Genomic DNA, 13,799 nt, shown 5'->3' with positions numbered 1-13,799 from the left:
TTTAACAGAGGATTAGAAAGGTAGAGTATTATTAACGAATATAATTATTAAAAAGTGACTTCCCAATTTAATTTAAAAAATCAGTGAGGGGTGTCTCGGTGGCTCAGTCAGTTACATGGCCAACTTTGGCTCAGGACAGGATCTTGTGATTGACCGCTGATCTATGCTGACATCTCGGAGCTTGGAGCCTGCTTTGGAGTCTGTGTGTGTGTCTCTCTCACTGCCCCTCTCCCACTCACACTCTGTCTCTTTCTGTCCCTCAAAAAATGAATAAACATTTTTTTTAAATTTTAAAGAGTCAATGAATGCTTTATTGTGTTATGCTTTACCAATGACCCTAATAATTAATAGATTCCATTTTATACCTATAAATATAGAGATAATGTAGAGTTTAGCAGAATTTGTGTCTTTATTTTTTTTCTTCCCTCCAAGAAACTCTGCCATTTACTCTCAACTCTACAAAATATGATATTAGCATGTATCTCTGTCTGGACTAAATATGTACACAATTGGGGCCAAATCAAATGTCTCTTTCTCTGCCTTCTCAGTGGACTTTCCGGAAACACAATAGAGTGTATAGAAAGATTTGTAATTTTGGTATTAGACAGATCTGATTTAAACCCCATCTCACCCGCCTCCTAATTAGATAAGTTACTTAATCTCTCCAAATCTGCAGTTTACTCATTTCTAGAATGAGTGCAATAATCCTAAACTCTCAGAGTTGGTGTAAGACTCAGAAGGGCCACGCTGATCGGTGATCTTTCTCATATCAATAAACTCTCATGTTGATTGGATAAAGCAATTTCAGACACCGAGATACCCAACTGGCTCAGGATCAATTCGGAGTCAACAGAGTTGCCCTCCCTGGTCCTTAAGTCCCACCCCCTCGGCAAACACTGACTTACCTCTGCAGCATATCTCACTCCATCCACCACGTGTTCCGAGCCGTGATCATCAGCAGACCCCCAGTGCAGGTGAAACTGCCGCAGCCTGTAGTTTCCAGTGAGGGGACCCCCACGCAGCACTAAATGGTGATGTTTTCAATTGTTAGCCAGAAAAAACATCTTCACACATGCCGCTACAACCCACATCAGCTCCCTGAATTACTCAACATGCTCAGGTCCTCCAAGGAAGTTTTCACAAATGTGTCATTCAGTTTGTGGAATATGAGGCATGAAAACAAACATTTAAAAAGTTTGACAGTCTACAGTACAGATTTTTATGGAATGTCTGCAAAATCACAATAGACACAGTGGTTGGAAAGTAGAAGAACTTAGGAGTCCTTAAAGGTAAAGAATTGGTCTGTTTATTGGAGAATGTCAGCCTCTCTGAATAAGGATGTGATATGTAAAGAGGGCCACCTTGAACTTGGTAGAGCAGCCCAGCATTATGATTAGAGTCTCCTGCGTTGAGAAGACCTAGGTTCAGGCTCTCACTGTGTGATCTTGCATGAACTCTAACTTCAAAACTTCATGTCTGTAACCTCAGGAGAGTAATGCTCCCCCCTCCTGATGCTGCTTTGAAAATTAGAAGAAAAGTTGAATACAAAGGACTTATCACTGCCTGGCACACAATAAGAATGCTGGACACGTTAACTATTATTACTATTTTATTGTTGTTAGGATTACTACAAAAATTGCCCAAATAAGCACATTTTCTGTACTTAAATTCTATCTTCCCAGGGAAACCTGGAATACAGTGCAAAATTAACTCTTTTTTTGGCAACAGAATCATATCTTAGGTATATAGAAAAGCTTCTTAATATAAAACATAGCTCTAACCTGTCACCTCCTAATTAATCTTTACTGGGCATATTTAAAGGATATGGGGGGATAAGAAAGCATTGGATGTTGGATACACCATACACATTACTAATCCCCATCAATATCCAATAGAACTAAGTGTTAGATTATGAAGTGCAGCCTTAATACCAGTTTGATTTAAATGACCTTCCTCTTCAGAAATTTCAGATAGGCAGGCAGATAGAGATACAGAGAGAGAGAGAGTTCTCAAAATTTTTCAGGAATGATCCATCTTGTATATGAAGCAAAAGAGGTTATGGGAGGCCTGACTGGCTCAGTCAGTAGAGCATATGACTCTTGATCTCAGGGTCATGAGTTCAAGTTCCACAATGGGCATGGAGCCTACTTAAAAAAGAAACAAATGGTGTTAAGAGGTATCACATGAAGTAAGGAAAAAAAGGGAAAATACATTTGCCTGAGGCACACCCCTCTTTGAGCTCTTCTATGGGAGAGAAATAATCCAGATGGCTGCCTCTATTGACCAGTACAACTGAACTCATTTCTTCTTTACTCAGTTTGACTCAGTTGAATGTCAACATTAAGAGTTAGCGTGGTTGGAATCTGCAAACCTGGGAATGGTCCCAGCTCAGCAACTGAATTATGTGATCTTTCAAGATTCACTTAAGCCTCTGTGGGCTTTAGCTTTCTTGTCTATATTTGTATTCATCTGTCTGTCTGTTTTTAATTAGGAGACTGGCCTGGATGCTCTTTGACTTCTACAATTATCAAAATTACCAAGGGAAAAAAATGAGCATATGCAATATATTTTTTGGAAGGTTGAATGGTTGGAGCTTCCCTTAGATCCAGATTTCTTTTCTTTTCTTTTTTTTTTTTTACAATAAACAAAGATGGCTATTTCCAAAACCCTGTGAAAAATAAAAAAAAAGCATTTACATCAGACTCAAAGGCTTGCTCTTCTGTTACACTGTTATAAGCAGAGTAATGTTAGCATTTTGAGTCTCCCACTGGACAGTGTTCTTGACGGCAGAGACTCTGTCTAGACCCCTGCTGCACCCATCACCTAGGATGGTACCTATCACAAAGAGGATGTAGGATAAATATTTGATGAATGAATGAATAAAACATTTGATTTGTTTTTAAACAAACAGTTTCAAAGACTATTCATGGATAAATTAATTTAAAAGGCAAATTTCCCTAAGTGACTCCATACAGCAGGGTGCAATGGCATTCCAAATGAAAAGAAATCAACAATTCTATGGCCCTTTCTTTTTCTTGCAGCAGTAGCATAAGATCTGAGCTGAAACATAAAGTCATCCCTTCACAGATAAAAGGCAGATTACAGAGCTTGAGTAATCAATGTGGAATTAACTTTGGGAGAAGATGCAAACAAGCTGGCTCAGGAGAAAGAAAGTGATACCGAAAAACACACATTGTTAGGGAAACATCCAAGAATAATGGCTGGTCTCTGGAAAGCTTGCTCAGAATCCAGGGTTTAAAGCCAGATTAGCATAGCTCTGCTAGTTAAGCAACAAAGATTGTGTTACACTCTACATATTTGGACTCCACATGTGAGTGTTTCAATTAAAATATCCAAGCTGGGGGCACCTGGGTGGCTTAGTCAGTTAAGCATCCAACTCTTAATTTCAGCTTGGGTCATGATCTCATGGTTCGTGGGTTCAAGCCCTGCAGTGAGCTCCTCACTGACAGCATGGAGCCTGCTTGGGATTCTCTTTCTCCCTCTCTCTCTCTATAAATAATGAATAAACTAAACTAAAATATCCAAACTGGGACTGTGATAGGTGAACTTATGGAATGTAATAGGTCAACTTATAAGATGTCAGAGAGCTTACTGGATATAAGTTCGGTTTAAACTCCCATTCTGGTGAGTAATTAAAGATTGGGCAATCTGGAAAAACCCTAAGAATGTAACTCGATAAGGAACATTGTAACCTGAAGTTTAATTTGTTTTTCAAGATTCTGTTAAGTAACCCCACCCTTCTACTAAGACTTGGTTGAAGCAAAGTCCACAAGTAAAAGTCACGTGGTCACTGTCTCTCGCAGTATCTTAGGTGTCTATGATTGGTCCTTCTAAAGGGCTAAAGAACCTTAAAATGATAGGTTCCCGCCAAAACTAACGTCTGTGTATTACAATGTAATTGGCTACCAAGGAATGCTGTGAATTGTAATTGGTTAACTAAATGATGACACGTTCTGTCCATATATTCTCACTGCCCCCTTTGTTCGGGGCCATTCTCTGCTCTTTAACACCAGGGAGACCAGGTTTGGCGTGGCCGTAATAAAAGCATGCGGCCATGAATAAAATTATGCCTCGCTTCTATTCGGTATTGGTGGTCTTTTCGTAATCACCCCACAACAGGGATCATGATCAGGAATGTCTACTTGTGAAGAAAACATTCTCTTAGAACAGAGTTCTTCTGAAGAAATACAGGATGGGGAAAAGCAAGTCAAAATATCAAGGTTAATTTCTCACTGCCTTTGAGATAGTCTATAATAAAATAACGTATATATAGTATAAAATGAATAATGGCAACAAAAATTATTTTTAAGGAGAATGAGCTAGTGGTTTCAAGCATCAAATCATTCACCTTCCTCTGCAACCTAGATGAGTAAATAAATATTATTGTCTCCATCTTATATTTGAAAACAGTAATCATTTCTCCAAAATCACACTTGGCATACATATATAGTCCACTTATCCTTTCATTCAGAATTTTTTAAAAATCTATTCTGAATAAAATACTCATATAAGAGGTCTACGGAGAGTAAGAAACCAAATTTAAATGGCATTAAAGTTTGGGAAAATTTTAATATCTTAATAAAAGAATTCTTGTCATTTGTTATATGCCGCAAAGACAACAATGTTGTAAAACTAGAAATGTATATGTTACTCCATTGAATTTGACTTTTTAAAATTGTTAGTAATTTGCTAATCCTGCTCATTATCTATGTCGTCAATGGCCTTAAATGACAAGTAAGGCTTGCAAAAACAACCGGAAAAGAAAATAATTTAAAAATTGATACACTAGGCTATGCATGCGTCTACTGTCTATCCTAAAACTCTTCTAAGGCAGAATATGTCTTGTTCTCTTGTATCTCTAGTGCCTAGGACAGTGTCTGCATCAATAAATATCACAAACATAAAATAAGACACCTCACCTATAGAAGCATTTCTCTGTAAACTTCAGTTTATAAGGTGCCTACTGAGTATGTGACCTGGGAATCTCGAGAGAACATGTTCTTATGAATCTAATGAAAGTCATAGCCTAATCACTGTGTGGTAGACAGTTCTCTGAAGTAAAGCTAAATGAACAGAACATCTGTATTTTGCTTGGGCCCTAGGAAAAGAGGAACCTAAGAGCACAAATCTGCCAGGATTATACCATGAGAGAGAGACCAATGCCATAAACGTTTCCAGTCAGCGGAGCCTGAACTCTTTACGGAGCCAGGAAAGTCTTCATGAAGTCTGGCTTCTCTTGCTCTGAGCATATGCACACCAGGTTACTCTCTGATTGCTTACTCATTCCACAAGTCCGAAGACCTTACAAAGGGCCAGCAACTGTGTTCTACACTAAGCAGGGGACAATGAGTAGGGTCATCCCTATCCTCGAGGAATTTATGCCTAGTGAAGGAAACATAATTACAGTAAAGCTTTGTAATATACACATTGTTACCAATTCAGTTTCCCGGAGATCTTGATTCCTGGAGGAATCACACAACTAAGGTATCTTTCTCCCATACCTTTTTGTGTTTTCTCTTCTATATATAATTTCAGATCTTGTGAGTTTGGTTGACTTCAGGCAGTTACCTACAATCAGTTAACTAGAACTAAATAACTAGAGTGTAACTAGAGGTGAAAATTAAAGAATAAGCACTGAGTCCTACAAGGCCTTTCTCAGTAAGAAACTAGCTTCCTTCCTTTTGACATCTTTGAAAGACTTCAACACAACCTATCTTACACATGGAAAAGACAAAGGCCTGTTATTTACTATGTCTTATTACTATCAGTTTGTTATTAATAGTTCTTAAGTACTTACTATATTCCAGGAATTCTCATTTTATTAAAATACAACAATCAATACAACAACCTTTAAACATTCAGGGGCGCCTGAATGGCCTGGCTCAGTCAATTAAGTCTCTGACTTCAGCTCAGGTCATGATCTCACAGTTCATGAGTTCAAGCCCATGTCAGGCTCTGGACTGTTTCATATTATTGTTTCTGTTCCTCTCCTGCTCACATTCTGTCTGTCTCTCAAAAATAAACATTAAAATAATAATAATGATAATAATAATAATAATAAAACATTCAGTCAATGAATAATCCACTAATGTTTATACTAGTTAGATGTCAGAGGCACCAGGGTGGTTCAGTCAGTTAAGGGTCAGACTTTTGGTTTCAGTTCAGGTCACGATCTCATGGTTTTGTGGGTTGAAGCCTCACATCAGGCTCTGTGCTGGCAGCGTGGTGCCTGCTTGGGATTCTCTCTTTCCCTTTCTTCGACTTGCATTGTCTCTGTCTTTCTCAAGATAAATAAATAAACTTTTAAAAAATTATAATTTAAAGTACTTAGGTGTCAAATGGTAAATATTAATTAATTTCTGGTGGTTTGTAATTTTATTGAGACTTCACCTATGTAGACTATTGAGTCCTGTACTATAATGCTATATCAATTTTCTTATTTTATTTTATGTTTTTATTGAAAGAGTGTGAGCATTGGGGAGGGGCAGAAAGAGAGGCAGAGAGACAGAATAGAATCTCAACCAGGCTCCACACTCAGTGAGGAGCCTGACACTAGGCTCGATACCAGGACTGGGAGATCATGACCTGAGCTAAAGTCTCTTGATTTCACTTAACCCACGGGGCCACCTAGGCATCCCGTCATATCGATTTTCTATGTCCTCCAAGAAACATCATACCCAAAAAAAAACGTTTTTAACTTAAACACACATTTATTGAGTACCTATTGTGTGCAAGGCCTATGCTAGATAGATGAGTAAGACAGAGCTGTTGCCCACCGGGGGTCTTCATCTGAGTGGACAGAGAACCAACTGGCAGATGCAGAGCCCTGTGGGACGTAGTGTGATAGGCCAAGCCATAGGAGGAGTTGTGGGGCCAGTCGGGAGAGATTCCCAGAGAGGTGAGATCCTGAGTATAGACGGACCAGCAGCCAGGGTGAGAATGACTTTGTCTTTCCTTAGCAGATCACTATTACCCCCTACTGTGGCCAACAGGAAGTCTTCCCCCAAAATAGCATCACCTCCTACAACCTTTTTAAAGGACTATTAAATTCTAAAGGGTGGCTCACCAGAAGTTAACCATGGAGAATGCAACTGCCCAGCCAAAGAAGCCCTATAAGGACCATGAGGGAAGTTTCATGCCTGTGGTTTCTCTCTCTCTCTTTCATTTATTAAATTTGAGCTGGGGAAGGGCAGAGACAGAGGAAAAGTGAGAATACTAAGCAGGCTCCACTCTGTTAGTGCTAAGCCCAATGCAAGGCTCCAACCCATGAACCGTGAGATCATGACCTGAGCCAAAATCAAGAGTCAGGTGTTAACCCAGCGAGGCATCCAAGTGTCCCTGCCCCTTGACTGGTGGGATTCAGAGTTAATTTTGGTCAAGAATGGCGTCTTTACAAAGTGGAAAATGTTTTATTCAAATTAAAATGGTGTGCTCTAGAAAGTTTGTGGTTCTTACAGTTTACCTAAGAAAAAGAAAAATCAACAAAATTTAACTATGGCGATTTCTACTTTTTAACTGATTTCATACCCAGAATCACCATGAAACATTCTCTTTTTATGTATCTTGAAAAGAAAGAATGAGAATCACGACCCACATTTATGTAGTTTCTGTCTCAAAGGGGCACAAAATACTTTACAGACATTTCCAATTAACTCTGGTAATTTCTCTGTGATCTAGATAGGAACTAGACCTTCACATCCTGGAGAGGGCACACACTCCCAGTCACAGACAAACTGTCAAATCTGGAAACATAAACTGGTTCCCCTGGATTAACTCAGAGTACAGGGAAATGAGAGGAAGAGAGAAAGAGACAGGCGGAGAGAGGAAGACAGAAGGGAGAGAAAGAAAAAAGGGAAAGGGAGAGAGAGGAAACCTAGATGATCATCAAGCAAATTCGAGTAAGAATTTTTTATGACTAAGGCTGTCTACATTTATAAATAAAAACCTTAAAGATTTAGGTGATGTGTACTAATCATTTCTTATTTTAACAGCAGGAGTGGAGAGCCCCAAGCTTTTATGTTTAAGACATAAACAGTATCAAACTACGATTACAGGTTGTATAAACTTGATACTCAGAAGCCATGGACTATATATAATGTATCCATTGAATCAACCATATCTATTAATACAGAATCATAAAGCTGAGGGCTTAAATGAAAGACAATTGAACACAGTATATAAAAAGTGAGGTCTTGGGGCACCTGGGTGGCTCCGTTGGTTAAGCGTCCGACTCTTATTTCAGACCAGGTCATGATCTCAGAGTTTGTGGGTGTGAGCCCCACGTCAGGCTCTGCGCTATTAGCGTAGTTTGGGATTCTCTCTCCCTCTCTCTCTGCCCCTCCCCCACTCTCTCTTTTTCTTTCTCAAAATAAATAAATAATTTTTTTTTTAAAGTGAGGTCTCTCCTCCCCAAAAAAAGTTAAAAATACCATGTGTTAATCTTTCTCTGTGTATTTTTTTACAATGCTCTGATGAAAATGTATCTTTTATGAATTTGACAAATACCAGAAAGAAATTATCTGAGCTTGTTATTTTTGCTAACAAGGTAGTATCACATAAATATAGGATATTATTATAAACCTAAATCTGAGATTAATGAATAAGTGAAAATCTTTCTTCCAATTTAGAATTTTTATAATTTAATTATATGTTTCGTTAATAGAACAAATACAACATCATCCTTATATTAGGCTAAAAATAAAAGTAATTTGTTAGAAGCCTTAAGAAGTATTCCAAAATTCAATTCTCTCTAATCTTCTTTCTCATCTTAACTTTAAACTGGCTATCATCCATTCTTTGGGGAGTTGATATGCTTGAAGAAGGATTAAATGTCCATTTTAAGGACAGTCTCTTTTTCTACTGCATTTAGTTATCAAATTAACAAATCAACTGAAGTTTTATTTGGCTGGTCGATGACTTATTCACAGCATGAAAGATATTATCCCATGAAATAGTCAAACAAAAATTTTATTACAAGATCTTGCAAAGTATTAATAAGGAACACACAATGCGTCGGTATTTTAAATATGAAAGATAAGAAATCACAGTGCAATCACCCAAGACCCTCACCCCCTCACCAAAACAAAAACAAAAACAAAAACAAAACCCCAACCTGATTTGTCCTCTGTGTCATCAAAGTCGACGCTGAAGGAATGGCCACTATTACTGATGATTTTAGCTGAGTTTGCATCATACTTGATACTCAGAGGTCGCAGAGAAGAATCATATTTCACTTCTTTGGTTTTAATCTCAATCGGAGATTGCTGATCCCCGTCAGCAATAGGGAAAAATTTATTCCAATGAATAGGACCTTAAATATATAGGACCAAAAGAAAAGGACTAAGTAAGTTACTTCATTCACCAAACATTTGTTGAGTGCAATGCACTGTACTTACACTGAAGGAATAAAAAAGATTAATAAAATAAGATCTTTATCCTCACAACCTTTGCATCTGATTTTTTGTTTACAAGGCTGGGTGCTTTTATTATAGGCATGAAAATCTCCTGGTTTTCCTTAATTCATTTGCAGCATTAAATTAACGATTAGGACAAAAAGCCTGTAAGGTTTAAAAAGTACTCTCCAAGGGTGCCTTTCTTCCAAACTAAAAACAGTAGCACAGTTGATCATGGAAAACAATGAGATTTAATCTCAGCTCCAAGAAAGATCTGCGGTAGCTCCAGAGGGCTCCACGTTCATGGGATGAAAGAATGAAGGGAACTGGAAAGCTGTGTAATGGAAAAAAGCTGCAGTTCTTAAAAATGCCATCCCTGGGGCGCCTGGGTGGCTCAGTCGATTAATGGTCATGATCTCATGGTTTGTAGGTTAGAGCCCTGCATCAGGCTCCGCGCTGACAGTGTGGAGCCTGCTTGGGATTCTCTCTCTCTGTCTCTCTCTACCCCTCCCCTGCTCTCTGTCTCTATAAACAAATAAATAAACAAACAAAAAAAAAGAAAGCAATCTCTACCTCTTTCTTCTATCACTCACTGGTATCTCCTGGTTTCACCCAAGCAAGCCTCAACTCAGCTACCTCCAATATGCAACAGGATACTAAGGAAATATGTAAATCTTTCACATAGTATAATCTAAATAAAATGTATATCTAAATAATATAATTTCCTGCACCATGTCAGGAAATGTAATATTGTTGATTACCTTCAACACAGTCAGGTAACAATTTCTTTCTTTCTTTGAACATTTCAGAAGGTCCTTCTCTGGTTATTTTGCCAATGTTACATTTTAATTCCAACACAAGGGAAAATTGTAATCCTGATCCTCTATCGGAAAAAGCCAAATTGCATCAAGTTCCAAGTCAGACACATGTTTGGTGAACTGATATGAACCAATAAGCAGGCAATTCCCTTGTCTAGACCATTCATTTCTCTAGGAGACTTGATTCCAGTTCTGCCTCCACAAATCACAGCAAGATTGCAGCTTCAGGTTAACTTCTAAGTCATTTGACAGATGTGAGCAGTCACTTCACAGGTTGTCTACGATGCCTGCAATTTATACAACTACCACCAGGTCGGTAGCGCACAAGGCTACTGACTAAGTCTTTCCCTACTTCACTAACTTGACTTCTCCAATATTCAAATACTTATTAAAATGACACAGCCTGGGAGTGCCAGGGTGGCTCAATTGGTTGAGCATCCAACTCTTGATTTCTGCTCGGGTCATGATCTCACAGTTTGTGAGATTGAGCTTCGTGTGCTGACAGAGCAAAGCCTGCTTGAGGTTTTCTCTCTCTCTCTCTCTCTCTCTCTTCACACAAGATAAATAAACATTTTTAAAAAATTTAATGACCCAGCATGACTATTAAACATCTGTTACTAACAATAAATATTTTTAAAGATTTAGAATGAAACTTCAAGAAATGCAAATACATCACAATTTTCAACAGCTTTAATCTCTGAATCTAATACTCTTCAATTTTGCAAAGGAGAAAGCTTAACCTCTTTCCTTCATATGTGCATCAGGTACAAAAAGTCAAAGCATGAATATATAACGATTCACATAACTTAAAAGCTCTTCTCTTGTGAATCCGACATTTTGGACTTCAAAGCAACTTGAACATCAAAAGTCCTTGCCTACTTATTACAGAGAAGGCATTACATTTCCTGGTTTATTGAGTCATCTCATTTACCTTTCTACTACTCCTTCTGTGTACAATCTAGTCCTTTCTTTAAGTGAAAAAAAAGTTTTCTGTTTCACTGCCACCAAGTATGAGTCAACCTAATGAGAATTCGATTTCAAATATGTAATGCAGGTATCATGAAATGTTGTTGTTGACTTTTTTCCAACTAGGAAAGAGTTTCTTTCTCCTCCTAATGCCTTTACTCTCCTATTTCCAGTCCTTTATAACAAGAATAATTTTGAAAAGCAGAGGCAAACCCAAATAAAATAAAAATAATACTACTTTGCATAAAGTACTCAGTATTATTTTTTAACCACTATAGCAGGTTCGTTTTCCTGCCTCTTAAACAGCTTCTTAAAAAAAAAGTTTCCAAAACATTCAACATTAAACCCATTTAAACACAGTTCTTAAGTAGAGATATATGGTGATTCTTCCGCTGATTCAAAAACTTTTATGTATCTATAGATACGTAGTTTTCTGTAACTGTCACATTCCCTAAACTAAACCAATAAAACTACCACAGGTTAGTGGAAGAACTTTCAGGTATTTGATAAAGGTGGCACCCCCTTCCAGTGGCTCAACTCTTGGTGTTCCATTTTATCATTGCTACTACACCTCGCTTAAGTTTCCTTTTATCTGCCCATTCATCTCCTTTGCCAGTTAAACAAAAAGCCAGCACTAAGCTTGCCCCGTCAGGATACAACACATCCCCAATAGCACTTTGCCACAGTTAATCTTCTTACAGGTACCATCCTCGGAAAGCATTGAAAACCGGAAAATGGCTCTACAATTCTTAGCAGAAATACAAAGTCACTCCTTAGTAATGGCTTTTCAAAAATAGATTTTTAAAATTTCTATACATGAGTTTCACTGGGGCCAACATTTTAATTTTCTAACATATAAACATATAAAAGAGTAACTAGTCCTCATTGATTAAAAATACCCTTCTTCCCTAACTAGTGAGGGCACTGTTGACACCCAGTGACTATGAAATGACAGAACTTAAAACTATTCCAGCAGAGAGGAAGATTAAAAGAAATGTTTTGTGTGTGTGTGTTTCCCAAACATAAATTGGAAATTAGCAAAGTGTGAGATTATAATTACAGTCTGAGTCAAAAAGAAATTCACCTGCATTATACCTTTCATTACTAAATTCTAAATTTCACCTGCCACCATTTTAAACTAGCAAGTTAACTACAACCCCAAGAAGGCAGCAATTAGAAATGATGCTGAAAAGCTTTCTTTGTGAGAGTAAACTTTCTCTAAAATTTGACTATATGTTACTGTTCAATAATATGCATGTTAATCCAAGGAAAGTATTATTATTATTATTATTATTATTATTATTATTAATTTGCAGATCTAATTTTGAGACCGAGTCACTATAACGTTTTCTGGGTGTCACTATGCAGTTATTTCAAATAATGGTTATTTTGATGATTCAGTATATAGAAGAAGAAAAGTATACATCTTACTATTCCTGCCACTCCCATCAATAAATCCATTTTTGCTGTGTTAAAATTTGAATAATCCTTTGCTAATCCTCCATCTCTGCAAGGATGAGTGTGGGAGAGGGAGAAAGAGTGAAGTGACCCAAAGCATAACTTTAGTTTTTAGGAAGAACCCGGGACCTCTACGGCTAACAGTACCAGTCAATCAACCGCACATCAGGACGGCAATATTTTATAGTAACCGCTATTAAGATATTTGCAGTATTTTGGTTGCCAAGAAGGCAACTTCAATCTTCAGGGTTGTGATTCAATTACTAAAATTTCTTAAGGATGGCTTCAAATGTTTTCCATGACTTGTTTCCTGTGAATAATGAACTCAAAAAACTGAAAGCGAACTTGCCCTCGATTCATTAAAGTATGTCATCAGACTTCTAATCTCCGTGCCTTTAACTGATAAGTAGTTATTACTAGGGAAAATCCTGGGCTTTTCTAATGAAAGGGCCTGGACATACACGAAGATTTTGGGGCTTGGGGGAATCTTCACAGGGCTAATACACACCAACTCTCACCCACACTAACACCCTCCAAAAGACGCTTTTCCTTTCTACCCAAGACTTCTGCCCTCTTTACTTCCTGCATTTGGCTCTGGGGAAAGCTGCTCAACTTAAAGAGGACCGAAAAAGTTTCTCGCAAGCGCCAGATCAGCGTGCGCGGTCTGTGCCCCACCGCTGCCCCCTGCAGCAAAGCCCTCCCCGGCTCACCGTTGTGTTCGCCGTATCCCCAGCTGAGCCGCGACATGGTCCCTCGAGTAGGAAGCAGAGGCAGACGTGGCCGGCCCGCGAGAGGAGGGAGGGAGCCGGGCGGGCGCGGGAGTCGGCAGAGGCGGCGGCCAGCCTCGGGAGGGTCCGCCCGGCGCCGCCTGGCAGAAGGGGCGCGCTACCACCCCGGGGCCAGGGCGCTCTCGGCCGCGTCCGCCAGGGGGCAGTGGCGTGCAGGAAGGCGCCCGCACATGGCCGGGCGACCTCGGGCGGCGGAGCTGAGCGAGGTCCTGGGGCAAGAGTCCCTCGCACTAACAGCTTGAACTCCAGAAAAAGAGAGTGGGCTTGAGAGAGGCGGGGAGGAAGGGAGGAAAGAGCGAAAGAACGAGAGAAGAGTTTCCAGAGGAGATTTTTCTGTCTCTTAAGAAGTAGTCACC

At 38.9% G+C, this 13,799-nt stretch overlaps 1 protein-coding gene across 1 annotated transcript in view; it reads right to left on the bottom strand.

The window, feature by feature from the left end:
• CA13 (carbonic anhydrase 13) overlaps positions 1-13,497 on the bottom strand; it is a 28,848-nt gene extending 15,351 nt beyond the window's left edge. Inside the window, exons 1-3 of the mRNA XM_029923518.1 lie at positions 13,366-13,497; positions 9,134-9,331; positions 906-1,024 (exon numbers count right to left, since the gene is read on the bottom strand). Coding sequence (XP_029779378.1) covers positions 906-1,024; positions 9,134-9,331; positions 13,366-13,402 — 354 coding nt within the window. The 5' untranslated portion in view covers positions 13,403-13,497. The remainder of the gene's footprint in view (positions 1-905; positions 1,025-9,133; positions 9,332-13,365) is intronic.
• Positions 13,498-13,799: the final 302 nt, after the last annotated feature.

Source organism: Suricata suricatta, chromosome 15 (assembly GCF_006229205.1).
Source record: "Suricata suricatta isolate VVHF042 chromosome 15, meerkat_22Aug2017_6uvM2_HiC, whole genome shotgun sequence".
Lineage (NCBI taxonomy): Eukaryota > Metazoa > Chordata > Mammalia > Carnivora > Herpestidae > Suricata > Suricata suricatta.
This window is presented reverse-complemented; position numbering and strand designations above follow the sequence as displayed.